Source organism: Lissotriton vulgaris, chromosome 1_1 (genome assembly GCF_964263255.1).
Source record: "Lissotriton vulgaris chromosome 1_1, aLisVul1.2, whole genome shotgun sequence".
Lineage (NCBI taxonomy): Eukaryota > Metazoa > Chordata > Amphibia > Caudata > Salamandridae > Lissotriton > Lissotriton vulgaris.
The window spans coordinates 975,163,239-975,185,526 of NC_141685.1; the positions used below are offsets into that span (position 1 = coordinate 975,163,239).

The 22,288-nt window shown below is 44.2% G+C and overlaps 1 protein-coding gene across 1 annotated transcript in view; it reads right to left on the minus strand.

Annotated features, from left to right (window-relative positions):
• The window catches only part of LOC147748324 (G protein-coupled receptor 54-like), a 124,856-nt gene extending 106,763 nt beyond the window's left edge, over nucleotides 1-18,093 (minus strand). Inside the window, exons 1-2 of the mRNA XM_086936408.1 lie at nucleotides 17,938-18,093; nucleotides 4,460-4,992 (exon numbers count right to left, since the gene is read on the minus strand). Of these exons, the coding sequence (XP_086792534.1) occupies nucleotides 4,460-4,805 (346 nt within the window). The 5' untranslated portion in view covers nucleotides 4,806-4,992; nucleotides 17,938-18,093. The remainder of the gene's footprint in view (nucleotides 1-4,459; nucleotides 4,993-17,937) is intronic.
• Between the last annotated feature and the right edge of the window lie 4,195 nt (nucleotides 18,094-22,288).

Sequence of the window (22,288 nt, forward strand, 5' to 3'; positions counted from 1 at the left end):
AAACACCACACGCACACACTGCACTTAGAAAATTAAAGATTTTGCAAAATCTTAATTGCAGAATAAAAACGATGCTCATTCCTAAACGAGATTGAGAAAGTGAGCCACATTAAACAGTCTAAACCAGAGTGCCATAACTCTCTGCCATCACAATATCTGTCTTGTTTCCTATAACCCTGACACCACAGTGTTCTGTTCAATGGCCCATCACCCTTGGACATCACAATGTTCTCTTCACATCACGACTCACCACCCTGTAACACAATGCCCTTTGTCATTTACTATAACCCTGGCATCCCAATATTCTGTTCGCATGACCATAACCCCATACTATAGCTTCGACACAACGATGGTCTGTTCCACGACCCATTACCCTCTGACATCACAATGTTCTGTTCCATAACCCATTCAGAATGCCCTGTCTCGTTTCCTATAGCTCTGACATCACAATGCTCTGTTTACATCCATGACCTATCACCCTCTGACATTACAATGCCCTGTCTCATTTCCTATAACCCTGACACCACAATGTTCTGTTCCATGACCCATCACGCTTGGACAGCACAATGTTCTCGTCACATCACATGACTCTCCACCCTCTGTCATAACATATTCTATATATCCTGATCCTGGAACCGACTGGCAGGATTCATCATCATCATCATCATTTTATTGGGTGATTAAGTTTATCCACATGAACATCGCCTTAGTTGCACGTTCTTATCTATTATATCCCTACAATTTTGGATGGCATTCCACTTGTTGTCCAAGTCAAAATACTTCCATGCATAGAGGCCCACATGGCACAGTGAGCATTGGCAAGGCAATGTTCTCTCCTTTCAATGCCATTACTTGCCCCTTTGCTTGTGTTTATTGGTAACACTGTTCCGCATTTGGCCAAACCGGAAAAAAATGCATGTTTCCTGATATGGAAAAGCATCACCAAAAACAAAAAAAACTTATATAAGCTATATATGTCCACATGCTTCACCATCTATGCGCACACTGCGTTATGATGCTTCGGCTATTTTTGCTATTTTTTTTTTACTTTTAATTTACTTTTCCAAGATGGCAGATGCCAAGTTTGGAGTGGTACAACATTTTTTAAAATAAGCGTGGAAGCGCACTAAAAGAGAAAGGAGTGACCTAGTAACAAATTGCAGCTATCAGACTATCAAAAAGTGTTTCCATAAAAAGAAAATGAAAATGTTTCATGAGGGAAAGGGAGGCATTTGCAAAAGACTCAACATCGGAGCAGAGGAAGGGAGGGTGGGAAAGCAACAGGGAGTGGTGGAACAAGGGAAACATTGATGACGAGTTGGAGAGACTAAGGCACAGAGAGAGAAAGCGAGGAAGATAGAGAGGGAATGGGAGCAGTGCTTAATTTGTAAAAAAAGAAGTGCAGGTGCTGAAAATTTTACCAAGGAGGCCACAGCTCACTTCTTCCTCCGGTGAGCCCCACTTTCAACACTCTCACTGCCTCAGTCTATCTTGTAACCTTGATATGTTGTCTGTCCCCTAAGTCTTTGCTCTAAGAGTCTAACCTCTCACCTCTCTAACTGTTTTCTATTATCTTTTTCACACCTGGTGTGTTACCTTATTCCCTGTATTTCTGATTTGCCCTTTATTCATTCTAGCCCTGTCCTTTTTCCTCTTCACTTTTATCCATGATCTGCTCTCTCTCTCCTCAACCTTGGCTCTTTATTATCACTCTTCTAGCAGTGATTAGCTGTGTCTCAGTTTTATCCTTTGTCTACTTTTTTCCTCTGTTCTGTCCTCTACATCCTTTCATTCTGTCTTCTCTCTTCTTAAAGCTCTATTCTTCACATCATGGCTGCTTTCTCTTTGTATCTGATTTGCTTTCCTTTTCTTCTACTTAGCTCCGTCTTATCTCTCTCCTCTCCTGTTGTTTCTTTCCCCTCTTTACTCCTGCTCTCTCTCTCATCTATAACACTGCTGCTGCCTGTGACCCCTGTCGTCAGCCTGTACATGTCCCTCCTATTTTGAACTCTGCGTTTTCCTGTTGTCTTTCCTAAAGAAGAGGAAGACGACATGTGTTTTACTTTCTTACCTACACCGAGTGCAAAAACAAAATGTACACCAAATGAAAATGCTTTTTTTGCATAATGCACAGTTATATCAGTGCAGTATAACTGGGTTATTTGCAGAACAGGTAGCTGCTCGAGCACAGCAGGTGATGTCACTGCTAGTGCTGCCTGTAATTAGTAGGTCCAGCTATGGGGACGGCATCGGCATCCACTGCTCAGCTTGCTGTGACCCTGCCTGCTACAGAACAGGCATGGTCCCCAGCCGTAATGCTGCCAATGCCAGTAAGTATGGCTGTGGTGCCCACTGGACTCAATTACCATGCTGCAGAACAGCGAACAGATTCTACAGGTGACCCCATGGCACACAAAAGTTGTGTTGGGCCACAGCCGCATTGAGCATGTTGAGGATAGCAGCACTGCAGGGCTGCAGGATATGCTACTCTGGCTACCCAGCAAGTGGAAAGTCCACACTTTCTTTTGTTTATTCTTCCTCAAGAGCCCTCACTCCCAAGTTCCAAATGCGCTCTTGCAGCTTCCTTACCTCAACTTCATCATGAGCCAGCCCCAGCTACAATAATCCAATGGGAAGCTTAGGTTCAGGCAGTGCCAGGGTGCAGCAGACTCAGGGAATAGAATGCAAGACGTAGTTTGTCGATGAGTTCTTGGATTTGTGATCGGCATGATGACATCATCACTAACGTGGTGATACACTATCATGCTTGCCTGGACAGGCCTATGCTGGCCTGTCTATGAACATTTACCAGCCAGTCACCATGCAATGTATGTTATTTGTTTTATTTTGAATTTGAACAATTAATATTGAGACCACCACCTGCAGGGTCAGAAATTGTAGTCCCGGACCTGTGAAAGAAGTGCCGGTGCTGAGCACCTGAAAGCACCTACTCAAATTAAGCACTAAATGGGAGAGACGTTAGGCTGTGATGAAAGGGCCTCGAAAGCAAAGGGCCCCATTTATATACCATGTGAGGAATAAATGAAACATGGCTGGTAATTGATATTTTAGTTTAATTCTGTTATCTTTTAGCGCACAGATGCTTGTATCCATACAGAATTGAATATTGGCTCCGTACAAAAATACACTCTTAATGCCCTCATAAGTAATACTTTAGAAAATGCGTATGGCTCTTCCAATGCCCTTGTCATTGAAATAAAAGGCAGACGTCATGTATGGTGCTGTAATAGTGCTTTGAAGGAGAGTCATTTCCCCCAAAAGATTTATCACTCGCCGAAAGCTTTGAGAATTACTAAATACCTTCTTGCAGAGATCATAAAACAAAAGGCAGGTACAATTTAAATGTATAACTTTAGGACTTGACTTTTCAAGGAATTATAGCTGTAAAGTTTTGAAGCATTACACTGTAAATCATTTAATGCCCGTGTGTCTTAAAAATGCATTACATGAAATAAATAAATAAAATACATTTAAAAAAAGGGAAACATTGTTTTGTGTGGAAGCACGAATGGCATTTTAAATGGCAGGGGAAGGACACGACATGTTATTTTTTAAATAACTTTTCAAAAATAATTTCGAGGTGTTTGAAAAACATATTACATTGCCAGGTAAGGCCAATTCCTAACCTTAATAGAGTAGTGTGTCTGCTTCGTTACACGCTCTTTATGAAAGTGTTGTAGAGCCACATGTATGAATGATTTGTCTCTCCAGATGTAAACGCACACACTCTAAAATAATCATGGTAGACATTCCATCGCAAAATGGGGCATTACAGTCACGGAACTACCAGATTCCAAATAACATAACTATGAGCATAATATAACATGTAACTGAAATATTTGAGATCTAGGTTGCACGCAGTAAATAGGCACTACTACAGCTGTCTTCATGCCAGTACCCGAATCAATACGTCATATTGACCTGTCAGCGTTACAGCAGCAGGTCTGAAAATATTTTAAATGCAAAACTTTGTAATGAAGCTATTTTGAACGTTTGTGAAGCAAAATAGATAGTGCCGCTCGAAGAACTTGGAATCGTTTTCAAAGTAAGGGGACCTTACTTTGAAAACGTTTCCTTCCAAGTTCTTCGAGTGGCACTATCTATTTGCGTCACAAAAGTTCAAAATAGCTGAACCGCCCACCCCCAACCAGGCACTTCTGCTTTCTCGCGAAACATAAATGGTAATTATTACCATTTATGTTTATGCTTTCTCTCACTGCGAGAAAGCAGTGAGGCGACGCCCACACGCCCCAATGGGGAAGCCGCCACTAATCACTCATGTAGGCAATCACTCACATGGTATTGTGTAAACACGCTCGCGCCACCACAACTTGCTTCCGCAATGCCTCACTCACTCAGCGTTCTCGCGATCTTTCGCAGGCCTAGTCCATCTGCTCATGCAGGCCCTGCTGGCCAATGCTTCATGCATTGCAATCACCTATGTAGAAGTTGGTGGCGGTCCTCATTTGCCTGTGCTTGCTGATGACGTAGATGACCAGCGAGTTGCCAACCAGGCCGAGCAGCATGATGAGGGCGAAGAAGAGCGGCACCAGCCAGGCGTCTGTCAGGAATGGCGGCGATGTCTCGTCCCCCGTCATGTTCAGGATCCACATATTGAGCCGGGATGCCCGGTTGGTCCGGATCCACTCGGCGTTTAGCCCAGATCTTCCGGTGCCCATGGTACCCAGAGGAGAGGGATCAGATGTCACAGTCGTAAGATTATCTGTACTGGTGCCATTTTGTGTGCTCTGAGTGAACGGATCCACCGGAGAGACCATCTCCATGTTTGTGAAAGAAGTAGAAGGTGAAGACCACCTGAAGACGCACGACCACGGTGAATCAGATGAACTCTTGCAATCAGATGACCATTGGTGGACCTCTGTCAGGAATCAGACCATCCACTGGACAAGAACATGGAGTCAGATGACCACCTGATGACCCAAAGGAATCATTCAACCACTGGACGACCACCTAGAATCTGCAAAAGAAATCAACACAGTGATGCACATTACAGCAGAGGGTACCTAGTCAGTGAAGATATACACGTGGTATAGCTGTAGATCTGCGCCTCAATATACATAACATCATTTCTTGCCGCTCTAGTTATCTTTCAATTGATCAATAATGTAACAGTCTCAACAGTGAAGCCCTGGACTGAATGGGTGATGTGTTTGTCCTACATCCACTCCCACCACAAGAGTTTTGAGACCTCCTGACATGTGGTGTCAGAAGGATTTCCCGCTGTTGGGCAGGGTTTCAGTTTTCAGTTCTACCTCTCAACCACAACCTACATCAAATGTTATCCAAAGTGTCCCCCAAAGGCCAAAGTCTGTTGAGTACATAGAGCACCTTGTAAAATAATGCTCACTCTCTTGTGATCTGCTCAGTCCTGGAAAGGAGGTGTTAGGCCTTGTACAGAAAGAAACTGAGGGTATTCAGCTGAGGAAGTGTAAAAGCAGATGTAAGGGAGGTAGAGGGAGAATTAACTAGTGAGAAATGTGGGTGAGAAGGCATACTAGTGAGGGAACAGCAACAGGGAAGTGAAAATGTATACAAAACATGGACTATCGAAATGTTAGACCGTGACTAGGCCTTCAAGTAGGCCAGACTAATCAATCACCAGTAGCATTGAGTAATTCAAGCATTCAACCGGTAGATGAGGTTAATTCAGGCATTCCACCTGTAGCTATTTTGCTGGTATCTGAGGTTAATGCAAACATTCCTTGGGTAGCTTAGATTAATTGAACCATTCCTCTGGTAGTTGAGGTTTATTCAAGCATTCCACTGGTATCTGAGGTTAATTGAACATTTCACTGGTAGCTTTGGTAAATTGAGCATTTCACCAGTAACTGAGTTTAATTCAAGCAATCCACCAGTGGCTGAGATTAATTCAGACATTCCACCGGTTGTTGAGGTAAATTCAAGCTATTCCTCCAGTAGTTTAGGTTAATTCAATCTAGTCCACTGGTACCTGAGATTAATTCAAGCGTTTCACCAGCAGTTTAGGTTAAATCAAGCTATTCCATTGGGAGCTGAGGTTAATGCAAGTATTCCACCAGAAGCCAAGACTAATTCAGATATTCTACCGGTACCTGAGATTAGTTCAAGCATTCCACCTGTAGCTGAGGTTAATTAAACCATTCCACCGGTAACTGAGATCAATTCAAGCATTTCACGGGTAACTGAGATTAATTCAAGCATTTCACCGGCAGTTGAGGCTAATTAAAGCCTTCCAACGGCAGATGATATTATTCAAGCATCCCACTGGCAGCATGACGTTAATTCAAGCTATTCCAATGGGAGCTGAGATTAATTTAAGCCATTCCACCGATGGCTTTGAATAATTCTAGCATTCCACCAGTAACTGAGTATATTTCAAGCAATCCAACAGTGGCTGATATTAATTCAAGCATTTCACTGGTAGCTGAAATTAATTCAGGCATTCCACCTGTAACTGAGGTTAATTCAAACATTCCATTGGCAGCTGATGTTATTCAACCATTCCACAGGTGCTGAGATTTATCAAGCATTCCTTCAGTAGCTGACATTAGTTCAAGCTAGTCCACCAGTAGCACAGATTAATTCAAGCCTACTACCGGTAGCTGGGATTAATTTGAGCATCTCACTGGAAATTCTGAATAATTCAAGCATTCCACTGACAACTGAGGTAAATTTAAGCATCCTATTGGTAGCTGAGGTTAATTCAAGCTATTTACCAGTAGTTGAGGTTAGTTCAAGCTATTCCACCAGTTCCTGAGATTAGTTCAAGCATTCCATTGGTAGCTAAGATTAATGAAAGCTTTCTACCGGTACCTGAGATTAGTTCAAGCATTCCATCGGTAGCTGAGGTTAATTCAAACATTCCACCAGTAGCTGAGATTAATTCAAGCATTCCACCAGTAGCTGAGATTAATTCAAGCATTCCACCAGTAGCTGAGATTAATTCAAGCATTCCACCAGTAGCTGAGATTAGTTCAAGCATTCCATCGGTAGCTGAGGTTAATTCAAACATTCCACCAGTAGCTGAGATTAATTCAAGCATTCCACCAGTAGCTGAGATTAATTCAAGCATTCCACCAGTAGCTGAGATTAATTCAAGCATTCCACCAGTAGCTGAGATTAGTTCAAGCATTCCATCGGTAGCTGAGGTTAATTCAAACATTCCACCAGTAGCTGAGATTAATTCAAGCATTCCACCAGTAGCTGAGGTTAATTCAAGCATTCCACCAGTAGCTGAGATTAATTCAAGCATTCCACCAGTAGCTGAGGTTAATTCAAGCATTCCACCAGTAGCTGAGATTAATTCAAGCATTCCACCAGTAGCTGAGGTTAATTCAAGCATTCCACCAGTAGCTGAGATTAATTCAAGCATTCTACCGGTACCTGAGATTAGTTCAAGCATTCCATCGGTAGCTGAGGTTAATTCAAACATTAAACCAGTAGCTGAGATTAATTCAAGCATTCCACCAGTAGCTGAGATTAATTCAAGCATTCCACCAGTAGCTGAGATTAATTCAAGCATTCCACCAGTAGCTGAGATTAATTCAAGCATTCCACCTGTAGCTGGGGTTAATTCAAGCATTCCACCAGTAATTGGGAATAATTCAAGCTTTCCATCGACATCTGAGGTCAATGTAAGCATCCCACTGACAGAATGAGGTGAATTCAAGCAATTACACCAGTAGCTGAGGTTAATTCAAGCTATTCCACTAGTGGATTTGATTAATGCGAGCATTCCACAAGTAACTCAATTTAATTCAAGCATTCCACCCGTGGCTGGGATTAATTCGAGCATTTCACGTTACCTGAGATTAATTCAGACTTTTCTCTGGCAGCTGAGGTTAATTCAAGCATTCCACCAGTAACTGAGTTGAATTCAAGCATTCCAGCAGCAGCTGAGGTTAATTAAAGCATTCCGAGGGCAGCTGATATTACTCAAGCATTCTACCGGTATCTGAGATTAACTCAAGCATGGTGCTGGTAGCTGAGGTTAATTCAAGCTGTTCCACCAATAGACGAGGTTATTCAAGCTAATGCACAGGTATCTGAGGTTAATTCCAGCATTCCACCAGCAGTTGAGGTTAATTTGAATATTCCACTGGCAGCTGAGATGAATCCAAGCATTTCATTGGTAGCTGAGATGAATTCAAGCATTCCATTGGTATCTGGGATTAATGAAAGCATTCCACCGGTAGCTGGGGTTAATTCAAGCATTCCACCGGTAGCTGAGGTTAATTCAAACATTCCACCAGCAGCTAATGTTATTTCAAGGACTCCACCAGTATCTGAGGTTAATTCAAGCTATAACTCCAGTAGCTGAGGTTAATTCAAACATTCCACCAGTAGCTGAGGTTAATTAAAACATTCCAATGGCAGCTGCCATTATTCAAGCATGCCACAGGCAGCTGCGAGCAGTCAAGCATTCCACCGGTATCTGAGGTTAAATCAAGCTAATTCATTGGTAGCTGACGTTAATTTAAGTATTCCACCGGTTGCCAAGACTAATTCAGACATTCCACCAGTAACTGTGATTAATTCAAGCATTTCTCTGGCATCTGACGTTAATTCAAGCATTCCAACAGCAGGTGACATTATTCAAGCATCCCACTGACAGAATGAGGTTAATTCAAGCACTCCCCCGGTAGCTGGGGTTGATTCAAGCATTCCACCTGTAGCTGAGATGAATGTAATCATTCCATCAGGAGCTAAGGTTAGGTCAAGCTATCCCACCAGTAGCTGAGATTAATTCATGCATTCCACCGGGAGCTGAAGTTAATTCAAACATTCCACTAGTAGCTGAGGGTTATTCAAGCATTCCACCTGTAGCTGAGATGAATTTAATCATTCCATCAGGAGCTGAGGTTAGGTCAAGCTATCCCACCAGTAGCTGAGATTAATTCATGCATTCCACCGGGAGCTGGGGTTAATTCAATCATTACAATAGCAGCTGAGGTTAATTCAAGCATTTACACCATTAGCTTCGGGTAATGCAAGTTATTCTCCCGGTAGCTGAGATTAGTTCAAGCATTCCACTGGTAGTTGAGGTTAATTCAAACATTCCACCAGTAACTGAGTTTGAGTGAAGCATTTCATTGGCAGCTGATGTTAATTCTAGCTGTTCCAGTGGTTTTTCAAGCTATTCCATTAGTAGCTACGGTGAATTCAAGCTATTCCACCGATAGCTGAGATACATTTAAGCATCCAACCGACAACTGAGGTTAACTCAAGCTATTACACCGTCAGCTGAGGTTAGTTCAAGCAATTCCACCAATACCTGCGGTTAATTCAAGCATGCCACCAGGGGCTTTGATGATTTCTAGCATTCCACCTGTACCTGAGTCTAGTTCAAGCAATCCACCCGAGGCTGGGATTAATTCAAGTTTTTCACTGAATCTGAGAATAATTCAGACATTTCACTGGTAGCTGAGGTTAATTCAAGCATTCCACTAACAGAGGTTAATTCAAGCATTCCACTAACTGAGCATTCCAACAGCAGCTGAGTCTAATTCAAGCATTCCAAGGGCAGCTGGTATTATGCAAGCATTTCCATGGTAGTTAAGGTTAATTCTAGCATTCCACAGGTGCTGAAATTCATCACAGCTAATTCAAGCATTCCACCAGTAACTGAAGTTAATTCAATTCCAACACAACTGAGGTTAATTCAAGCATTCCAAGGTCATCTGATATTATTCAAGCATTCTATAGGTAGCTGAGGTTTTTTTAATACGTTTATTTATAAGGTAGCTGAGATTAATTCAAGCATTCCACAAGTGCTGCAATTAATCAAGCATTCCACCTGTAGCTGAGATTAATTCAAGCATTCCACTGGTAGCTGAGGTTAATCAAGCATCCCACCAACAGCTGAGGTTAATTCAAGCCATTCCACCCATAGATGAGGTTATTTCAAGCTAATGCGCCAGTAACTGAGGTTAATGCAAGCATTCCACCGGTAGTTGAGTGTAATTCGAACATTCCACCGGTAGGTGAGGTTATTTCAAGTATTCCACCGGTAGCTGAGGTTAATTCATGCTAGTCCACAGGCAACTGAGATTAATCCAAGGACTCCACCGGTAGCTGAGATTAATTTAAGCATTCCATTGCTAACTGAAATTAATGCAAGCATCCAAATGGTAGCTGAGGTTAATTCAAATATTCCACTGGTAGCTGAGATTAATTCAAGCATTCCACCACTAGCTGAGGTTAATTCAAGTTATTCCACTGGTAACTGAGGTTAATTTGAACATTCCACCAGTAGCTGAAGATAATACAAGCGTTCCACTGGCAGCTGAGTTTAATTCAAGCTATTCCACCAGTAGGGGGGATTAATTCAAGCATTCCACTGGCAGCTGAGTTTAATTCAAGCTATTCCACCAGTAGGGGGGATTAATTCAAACCTTCCACTGGCAGCTGAGTTTAATTCAAGCTATTCCACCAGTAGGGGGGATTAATTCAAGCATTCCACTGGCAGCTGAGTTTATTTCAAGCTATTCCACCAGTAGGGGGGGATTAATTCAAGCATTCCACTGGCAGCTGAGTTTAATTCATGCTATTCCACCAGTAGGGGGGATTCATTCAAACATTCCAACGGTAGCTGAGATTAATTCAAGCATTCCACTGGTAATTGAGGTTAATTCAAGCATTCCATCGGTAGCTGAGATTAATTCAAGCAGTCCATCGGTAGCTGAGGTTAATGCAAGCATTCCAACGGTAGCTGACATTAATTTAAGCATTTCACCTATATCTGAAGCTAACTCAAGCTATTGCACTGGTAGCTGACAATAATTCAAGCATTCCGCCTGTAGCTGAGGTTTATTCAAGCATTCCCTGGGCATATGAGATTAGTTCAAGCATTCCATTGGTAGCTGAGATTAATTCAAGCATTCCACCGGTAGCTTTTCCGTCAGTAGCTGAGGAAAATTCATGCCTTCCAACAGTGGCTGGGATAAATTCAAACCTTCCATCCTTCACTTTTTGTTTTCTTTAATGCACCTTCCTAAGTGTGGCAGGCATGCCAAGCTGTTGGTTCTTTGCTGACTGTGCCACTGCACTCAGTCTGCACCTCACTGAATAACCCCATACTGATCTGGGATTGCTTGTGTTCCCAACTTGAAGAAGCCAGACCTGGAAGTTAGGTCTGGGCTGTTCCTTTTGGTGCAGGACTAAAACAGTTTTGCGTATGGCATGACTCTATCGAGAAAGATATAATGCCCCAAAAATAGTAGCCTGAGAAATTACCAGTGGCCAAAATAAATTCAAAAGCTTCACCCATCGCATTTTTAGGTCTCGCCTGAGCCAGCGCGCATGCACTGCTCTGCGAGGCATTAAGTAAGGGTTTTTGAGCTCTGAACTCACGCTTGTGCATGTGCTTCTTTTTCTTAGCCCACAATTGGCCTGGGCATGTGTCTTTTTTAAAAACTCAGCAAGAAATTGGTGCAAGGCGGGTGATTGTCCCTCCTTGTTTGTTCGATGGCCTAGGGTCCGCTGGAGCGAGCTTTAACCCCATCTATTTCCAATTATCGCATTGGCGGGATTCACAAACAGATGGTGCTCACATTTTTTTCTTGTTAAACTCTGCGCTTGTTTTCCCTGTTACTGCTGTCACTTTCAGTCTCCTCACTAGCGCCCGAAAACCCTATGGGTATATGTAAATTTTACAAATTCGGATTACATAACATTTTTTAATCGCACCTCGTTAAATACTGGCGTATGCAGCATATGTTGTGATGTTAGGCCTGTTATATAGCACACATTCTTTCTGTGTAATTGTCTGCCTGTTGTACACTTTCACAATGTGGAAATTAAAGCTGTAAATCCCCTTCCTGGGTGATATAAAAGTGTTTCGCTCAGAGTCAAAGTTGCCTCCGATGTCCACTAATATCTGCAATAAAGGGAAAGCAGAGCAAACGGAGAAGGGTTAGGGTGTGAGAACCCGCCTGTCACAGCCAGAACAGAGCACACTGACTGACATTCACTACAGTTTCAGTGATGGATTCACGCTGCAGCTTTGTACAACGACGGGCGGCGAGCACTACATGAACGAGACATTAGCGTGTATTTTTAGATGTGAAAAATATCTAGGTTGCTGCTGGTGTGTCACTGTGAAGCATCAAGTTCAACCACAGCATCACTCAGCGCAACCACAGCATCACTCAGTGCCTCCACAAAATCACTCAGTACCCCCACAGCATCACTCAGTGTCACCACAGCATCACTCAGTGCAACCACAGCACCACTCAGCGCTACCACAGCATCACTCAGCACAACCACAGCATCACTCAGCGCAACTACAGCATCACTCAGCGCCACCACAGCATCACTCAGTGCCACCACAGCATCACTTAGCAACACCACAGCATCACTCATCACCACCACAGCATCACTCAGCGCCACCACAGCATCGCTCAGCGACACTCCAACATCACTCAGCACCACCACAGCATCACTCAGTGCCACCACAGCATCACTCAGCGCACCACAGCATCACTTAGAGCCACCACAGCATCACTCAGAACCACAACTGCATCACTCAGCGGAACCACAGCATCACTCAGCACCACCACAGCATCATTCAGTGCCAAAACAGCATCACTCAACACCACCACAGCATCACTCATCACCACCACAGCATCACTCAGTGCCACAATAGCATCACTCAGCGTTACCACAGCATCACTCAGCTCCACAACGGCAACACTATGCGCACCACAGCATTACTCATCATGACCACTGCATCTCAGTGTCACATAATTACACACCACATAATTACACTCTACTCGAAGCAACATAAATAAACTCAACATAATGCCAGCCAGTATCACATAATTACACGCCACATAATTACACTACTCAATGCAACATAAATACACTCCACATAATACCACTCAGTGTGATATAGTTACAGGCCACATAATTACTATCTACTCAATGCAACATAAATACACCCTACATACCACTAAGTACTACATAATCACAAGCTACATAATTACACTCTACTCAATGCAACATAAATACACTGCACATTTTACCACTTAGGGCCACATAATTACACTCTACTCAATGCAACACAGATACACTCCATATAATACCACTCAGTGCCACATAATTACACGCCACATATTTACACGCTACTCATTGTAACATAAATACAATCAACATAATACCACTCAATACCACATAATTACACGTCACATAATTACAATCTATTCAATGCAACATAAATACACTCCACATATTACCACTGTGCCACATAATTACACACCACATAATTACACTCTACTCAATGCAACATAAATACACTCCACAAAATACCACTCAGTGCGACACAGTTACATACCACATAAATAAACTCTACTCACTGCAACATGAATACAATCCACATACCACTCAGTGCCACATAATTACACGCCTCATAATTATAATCTACTGAATGCAACATACACTCCACATAATACCACTCAGTGCCAAGTAATAACACGCCACATAATTACACTCTACTCAATGTAATATAAATACACTTCACATATTTCCACTTAGTACCACATAATTACACACCACGTAATTACACTCAACTCAATGCAACATAAATACACTCCACATAATACCACTCAGTACCACATAATCACACATCAGAATCACTATAATTCAATGAAACATAAATACACGCCACATATTACCACTCAGTGCCACATAATTACACACACCTAAGCATTACCTAAGCATCAAATCAGTCTGCCCTCGGAATCTGGCATCTGTTGATTCTCCCCTAGTGTCCGTCCACTGCTCGTGTTCTAATTAAATTACTGTATCCCAACCTCCACTCCCCCGTTATTTATGTCCCACTCCCCCATAACAAAAAAAATTATACCAAACAAGCATGAGAACAGGCAGGGAGAAGTTGCCAGCAGTGCAACTACAAAAAAACTAGAAGGCATTTTTTATGTTCAAATAATTTTTTATCAGGTTGTTCAGTTGTATATAATGTTGTCTTGGTTTGTATAAAAGTAACAAAAATGCTTAACACTTTTTATTATAACTTTTCAGCATGATGCACAGCAGCCACAATGCTCTACAACAAAGCCAAAAGTTCTGGCTAAATACACAAGGTCCCAAAGGCGAGACTTATTGGCTATGCCAATGCTTGTTATTTTTCTTGGAATATTGATACACTAAGCATGTATCTTTTTATATTGATACCATGAGCACGTAGGGAATGTCAGTACTGTAACCATGTATCCTGGAATATTGATGGAGCTGTAAAGGGGTTCATTACAGATTAATGATATGCTGAGTAACACATTCTTGTCAACAGATGGTATCTAGCTTTAGCAGAATCAGGTACCATTTGTCAACAATGCCAGCCAATAAGTACAGATTGCCTAGAAGGTTGGATCCAATTTACCTGGAATGTGCCCCATGCAAATGAAGCCACCCCTTCTACTGCCAACTCAATTGCAGGACAGGCTTTAGTACTGTTCCTAGAGGTAGAAGGCAATATGGGTAAGGCAGCTAACCGGCCTGCATTTGCAGCTATGGAGCTGTAAAACAGGTGTCTTTTGGTGGCTGGGAGGGAGGAGCTGCAGCTTGTGATACCAGCACAATGCAGCTTCTGTAGTATGATTAGCTACTGAGATTCAAATCAATTCACCTACCAATAAACATCCATTGGTGTGTGAATGAAAGCCATACTGGGTGCCCCTTTCTGGGAATATGCTACAGGTGCTTATTTTGTGTATAAAGTTTCAAAGTCTTCACATATTCACAGGTGAGTGGACTTTAATCTTGCCAAAAAAAAGGAGCAGGGGAATAAGTTCAAAAAGTGATTACCCAAGACCACACAATTTGGTCATAAGGAAGGCTGGGGTTGAAACCCTGTCTCCGGGTTCCAGATTGTTGACAGTATGTTAGGCCACAACTGGAGTGGCAGTTATTCCGATGGCAAGGCCAAGAGGCTGCCTTGCACAGCTAAACGGGACTGTGTTGTGGGCCCTGCCAGCTTTAGAATAGTGTTTATTTTCAGAATATTTAGAGGAAGTGTCAAAGATGAGATTAGATGTCAAGTATCCTAGTTTCATGGCTGTAACCTACCCAGTGGAGCCAGTCCTGTGGCAGAAGGGAGTTACTGGGCAGAATGCGTGGTAGATACTAATATTTACCACTGATGTTTCAAGGCTTAAGAATACTTCACTCATTCCATTTGGATTACAGAATTCATTTTCTGAACTTCTCTCTCATAAGTGGTGATAGCGAGCAGTCAGGGCTTACTCCTGGAGGGGGTAAGGGCAGTGTTATAAATGAGAAAAAATAGGTACTGGTACTTATTAAAATGATCCAGATGTGTTTTGAGCGGGCTAGGGGTAGGACTAAGGGCAAGACATGATGACACTTAATGGCTTCTATACCAGTTGCAACACATACCAAAACACATGAGAAATGCGTTTATATAAACAAAGCAGGTTAACTCGTTACACAAAATGAAAGCCAAACACTATAGTATGTCAGCATTTCCTTGTTTTGTAATATTTGCAGCATCTTTATGCCGTGCTGTTATTTGCAGTTGTTAGGCACAATCCTATATATTGTAGTGCATAGATACACAGAAATAAACAAGCAGACGTACACACAACGCATTCCACACGTTTCCTTTAAAATACCTGCTGAGGGTGTCCTGATTCTCTTCCTAGCTTTTTTCTATCCCACAAACACACACACAGAAACAAGCAAACACACAGACCTAAACAGACACCCACACAAAACACTCAGGTGGGATTAAAGTCATTTTAAACTCACTACCTCCCATGGCTTTCTTAATTTCCGCTCTCAGCGGGCTGCCTCATTCCCGTGTTTGCACAAATGCACAAGTTAGTGTGAATGTGATTGACAGCACAAGGCCTGCATGGACCCTGCTCGTGGGCACACACGCGCTTTGGCTGTCAGAGACAGGTTCCACTCGGACAGCCTTGTGCCCACCAGCACGAGCGGCCAATGAGCCTGCCTTTCATGAGTACTGCTGCACTCCTCAGCAGTAGGGGAGTGCCCGTACTCAGAGTGATAAAAATAAAAAGTGCCGGTACTCAGTACTTGCGATTACCAGCCCATTTAAGGCACTGGGGAGATTAGACCTCAAATACAGTTTGAATAGTAATCACACTCACATTACTCAATCAGGGTACAAAATAATCATTTTTAGAGGGCCTGACTTGGAGGATTTAGATTGAAACCTCAAAAATGAGCTATGTGACACACAGCTCGCACTCTTCCCCAAAAAACGATTTCTGGCGTCTCCGATTGAGCAGACTGTCTACGTGAGTTTATTGTTCTCCACGTGCGCAGTGATAACGGAAAGTTGACCACTCTACGTCTGGGAAGTGTGTGGGGTACACAGGTGCCTCTTTATGAAGATGGCTCGTGAGCATCATGCTCGACTGGTGTGCTGTTAGTTTGATGGGTTTGTTAATTGCATCGGTAAACTGAACACTAGGAATTGTTACTTGTCTGCTGTGCCTCCTCTCTGTGCTAATCGTACCACACCCGCAGATCACTGACAGCCGCGAAGTTGACGCTGCCCTTCTTTTAAAACGTGTTCAGAACTGCTGAGTGGGTTGTGTTGTGTGCCTGGTGTAGATAGAGGTGCGTGAGTAACCGGCGGACCACGGCTGCGAAACGCTGTAGGACCACCGACGTGGATGAAATCAGGACCACCGACGCTGATGAAATCAGGACCACCGACGCTGATGGAGTCAGGACTTTAGAGTGCGCTAGTCACGCACTCTCCACAGCTCTCGCAGTGGCCTCCGTTAATATTTGCCCACTGCCCTTTCAAATTGCCTGTCTCTGATTACCCCCTCACTTTCAAATCCTCTCGCTTTCCCCTCCTTCCTTCGCTTGCTCTCATTCTTTCGCTCTCCCCACTCACTTTATTATGCTACCCCTCTTTCCACTCTCCATCTTCTCTCTTCAGTCCCTCTCTCTTTTCTCCCTCCCATGCCCGCGATTTCTCTCGCTCGCACACACGCACGCACTATTTCACGATTCCTCTTCTGCTCTGTGGCCATCTTCTCACTACTCTTTCATTTCCATTTTCTCTTTCTCTGTCTCCCACACATGCATACTCTTTCTAGAACCCTCTCGCTTCATTTTCTCTTTTTCTCTCCTCCTCGCTCTGTCTCTCACGCACACACACTCTGTCTCCCTCTCTGACTTTTTCTCTCCTACTCTCTTTCTACACCAACACGATTTTCTTCTCGCTCCTTCTCTCTCTCCCTTTAAGTCGTTTTTGCGTACGAGCACAAACCGTCACCCCGAAACACACTCGCAGCCTCTTTCCCTTTTCTCTGTCACATACACATCGTGTCATTTTTATTTCGGTATCTACCGCTCTTCCGGGTTCTCACATTCTCGCTCACCTCTCTCATACTCTTTTATGTCCCTACAACTCTCCTTTTATCTCTCCCTCGCTGTCTCTATTTCTTTCTTGTCTTGTTCTCATTTTCACTTTTTCCTCTTACTTTTTCTCTCTCCCTCCCACTGTTACTTTGTTTCGCACTTTTTACGCCTCTTTTATTTATATTTCTGTCTACCCTGTTTTTCTCTCAATTGCTCTGTCTCGTTATGTCTTTGCATTAACATCTCTCTCTTTGACCCTTCCCATTTATCTCTCATCTTTTTTTCTTGTTTCTATCCCTTCCCCTCTCCTTAGTTTTCTTTTCTATCCCCCGCCCAACACCCTCCATCCCTCTCTCCACCTTCTGATTATTAACTTCTTTACCCCACTTTTCGGTCTCTTTTACTTACTCTCCCTCTCCCCTATCTCTGTCATTCCTCAATGATACGTTGTCTTTCCTCACACACTTTGTTGTGTACACACACTTTGTTGTGTATATTTTTTTCTCTTTCACACACACCTCTCCCGGTCTCTACCTGTGTCCTCAGCTGCACGTGGTTGCTCCGTGGCTTGCTGTAGAGTGGTCCCAGGTCCTGTGACTCTCTACCCGGCCTCTGCGACTCTGCGTTTCAGTGGACGGTCGGGGGATGCTCTCTGATGCTTGATTGTGGGTCTGCTCTTCTGTGTCTGTCGGCGGCGGCCGGTGTGCGTCAGTGGTCGTGTGGTGATCTGGGGTGTTGCACCAGTTGCACGCTTGGTGGCCGTGGGGTGGTCTGTATTTCCGTGACTTGGTGGAAGGCTAGCCGTGACGGGGTGTCGCCGGTGGCTCCTTGCCTAGTTGTCTTTAGGGGCGATGGTCTGTGGCGATAGACTTGTCTGTGGCTCTCTGTTCCAAGGGAGGATGCTCCGTGGCTCTCTGTCCTGCAGTGTAGTGGTCTGTGTCAGAGTTGCTTTATTCTAGTCTGTGACCCCCTCCCTCGCGTGCCGTGGGACCGCTGTCGATCTCAGTCCTCCGCAAGTTGGTCGGTGAATCTGAAACTCTCTACTTGGCTGTAGAATGACCCGTGGGTGCAGGGAGAAGCCACGGGCAGTACCAGCTCCTGAATTTGGAGGGCTTTCTCCTCCAGAGCGGGGGGAGGAGGAGCCGATCCCGTGATTGGTAAATTTCAAAGGATGTCACCCGTGCGTGGTGGGGGAGGAGCAAACGGGTAAGGGGGCAACACTTGGTATGCAGCCCGTGTCAGAGGCTGCAGAGCAGCCCGAGCTGCCTCGGCTACGACGTGCTGTGCGGCACAGACGTGCCCACGCTACTCACCTGCTCATGCCTTACGCAGTAGAGCTGCCCTTACCTGCTCATACACTGTACTACTGAGCCGTCCATCCCTGCCTCTTCTGCCCATTGCTGAACTTCCCACACCTGTCCATGTTGCTTCCTGCAGAGGTGCCAGTCCTTGCCCGTGCTGCTGACTGCAGGCACGCGCGCACACCTGCCTTTACTGCCTCCTGTAGAGATACCCCTCCCCGTCAAAGCAGCTAGCCATTGACGTGCCCACACCTCCCCAGTCTGTGCCCTGTGGCGCCGGAGGTGCATACACCTGCTGCCCCTTACATCTGAGCCCACACCTGCAAATGTTGCTCATTGGAAAGGCGCACCAGAGGCGCAAAGGTCTGAAGAGCCCCAATTCTACCTCTGTTGACTGCCTATGTTGAGGATGTGAGTGGGGGGTATTTTCCTTTTAGGACCAAGGCGCTATCAGGAGCCGCACACCAAAACGCAATGGAGGGGAAACAAAGGCGCACAGCCTATCACTTCACAGGTAGTTAAGAGAGGCACACTTGTGTCTTTGTTCAGTCCCTGTATATAAGACATATACAAGCACTGTAAGAATGTCAGGTGTGTTGGTCTGTCCCAGTATATACACAAATAAAAATTTAACTACCACTATTTTGTTTTATTTCTTTTATAGGGCTATAGTGTTACTCATCCAAATGCAAGGTGTAAGAGCACTTTACATCACACATACACATTATACATTGACAATAAATCATATATGTGTAAATCAATGTGCACAATGTGTCACATGAGAGGGTGAGGGCTCCAGTAGTAGCCACATGCCCTTCGTAGCTCACTGTGCTATATTAGAAGGAGTAGAATTTATGAACTGCAAGTAACAAAACTATCACTGTGTGTTAAAGGCAACAACACACTTACACATTTACATAATATAAAATCTGTCATCTGATTGTTACATAATGTGCTTTGCAGGAGAAACATTAACACTTTATGCTACTTTGATTCAAAACTGGGACTAGACAAAACATAGATCTCTCTAGCAAAGATGTTTATCCACAGAGTTATCCACAGTTATTATTATTCCCTGAGATTTAGGGCCTGATTTAGATGTTGATTCAGAAAAGGGGGTGGTGATGAACAGAGTGTCTGAATTGAGCAGACCACTCTTACCCAGTCCAAAGATCAGGGCTTGATCCATCACCGTTATTTATCTCACTGCACCATCCCAGCTCAGAACCTGGCTATATGCAAATCAGTCTGTCCCTGGCCCAGTGCATCATGGGAACAGGGCAGACTAAACTACCAAGCCAATTCTTCACCAGAAAGGAGACAAGCTACCGGGGACCGGTTTCTGGCATTTCAGCCTTCTTCGGCCCGGCTTGCTTGAATCCTGATGGTGCAGTGAGAAAGGGACTCATGTCTGAGTATACCCTGCCACACCTATAGTGGCCAAAAACGATTCAGAAAAGGGGGTGGTGATGAACAGAGTGTCTGAATTAAGCAGACCACTCTTACCCAGTCCAAAGATCAGGGCTTGATCCATCACCGTTATTTATCTCACTGCACCATCCCAGCTCAGAACCTGGCTATATGCAAATCAGTCTGTCCCTGGCCCAGTGCATCATGGGAACAGGGCAGACTAAACTACCAAGCCAATTCTTCACCAGAAAGGAGACAAGCTACCGGGGACCGGTTTCTGGCATTTCAGCCTTCTTTGGCCCGGCTTGCTTGAATCCTGATGGTGCAGTGAGAAAGGGACTCATGTCTGAGTATACCCTGCCACACCTATAGTGGCCAAAAACGATTCAGAAAAGGGGGTGGTGATGAACAGAGTGTCTGAATTAAGCAGACCACTCTTACCCAGTCCAAAGATCAGGGCTTGATCCATCACCGTTATTTATCTCACTGCACCATCCCAGCTCAGAACCTGGCTATATGCAAATCAGTCTGTCCCTGGCCCAGTGCATCATGGGAACAGGGCAGACTAAACTACCAAGCCAATTCTTCACCAGAAAGGAGACAAGCTACCGGGGACCGGTTTCTGGCATTTCAGCCTTCTTCGGCCCGGCCTGATTTAGATGTTGGGCGGACTGCAACAGATTAACCTTTTTTGGCGGTCTTTCCACCCGCCAACCTGGATGTCTGCCCGCTAGATGTTGGCTGGCGATGGGAGAGAAGACCGCCACGGCCCCCCTGACTCCGCAAGGATTACGATCCTCTCCCCTACATCGAGATAGCCTGCAGCAGGTGGTGGAGGGAATCCAGCTAGGATTCCCGCCCTCCTGATTTGGATCTGGGTTGTTTCCATGGGAATTCCTGCTGAAATGCCTCCTAATTCGGGCCAGTGGAATGGGAGGAAAAGGGGTATAAACTCATCTTTTATGGGGTACAGACTGCAATTTCATCCTCTTTGCCGTTGTCCAGGTCCTCCCTGTCCTGCTGCACCTTGACCACAATCAACCGGCTCCCCGTTTTGACAGAATAGAAGGTAGGTGTTCGTGGTGTGTGGGTAAGGTGACCAGGCGTCCCTGTTTTGCCAGGACGGTCCCTGTTTTTAACCAGCTGTCCCAGCAAATTTCAAGAAATTTTGCTCATGTCCCCGTTTTTGGAGAGGGTCGACTGAAAACGGTGGGAGGTGTTTTTTATGTTTTACAAAGCAGGGATAGTTAGCAGTTGTTTCAAGAAAGCAATTTAATTAACAGGCAAGCTACTGGGCTTAAAAATTGCATTTTACGTATGTTCTTACTGCCTGTTCTGTAATTCTCTGCTGAAGAGCCCTCTCATCGCTTGAAGTAAAATTGTAGTCCTTCTATTTCCGTGAAATGTCCCAGTTTTTGGCTTTAAAAATCTGGTCACCCTATGTGTGGGGGTTTACAATAATTGGTGTGTGCATGTTGGTTAGAAGTGCAAAAAACACAGTTGATGGACAGAATGTAAAATAATGTCATACATTCACCCCAGTACAAGGATCTGGGCCTAAATCCATCGTTTTTTTGCACTCCACACCACCCTGGGTTAGACACTGGCTATATGCAAATCAGCTCTTACCCTGTGCCTCATGGGAACAGTCCAGTCCGAACTACCAAGCCATCAACTGTGTTTTTTGCAATGTTGGTTAGAAGTGGGCAAAGCTCACAGAGTATTACTTGATGGAATTCCACGGAGTTACCAACAAACTCCGCAAAATTTCACGTAGTAAGTTCTGTGTCGCAGAGACAGAAAATTATTTTATTAATGAGTTGTAATAACTATATTAGCCACTAGGTGGCCGAAAAAAACCACAAATAGGCATGCTTGCGTTTAGGAGAGAGTAGATACAACATTTAAAGTATAACATGTTGGTCAGCAATCACGATCACACACACTCCCTTATAACCCATCAACCTGAGCCGTGATGACGTCATTTCCTCTGCACAACATTTACCAGGCTTGGAGTTGGCTTGCGTAACTAGCATTAGCCAGTGCCTCACTGTGGCTGTTCACATGTGATGACCTCTAACCGGCGAGTTCATTACAAATCTTGTTCTTTTTCAGTTACAGCAGTCACTAACCTTCACCTCGTTTTTGCGGGTGCTCTTGGGGTTTACTTCAGC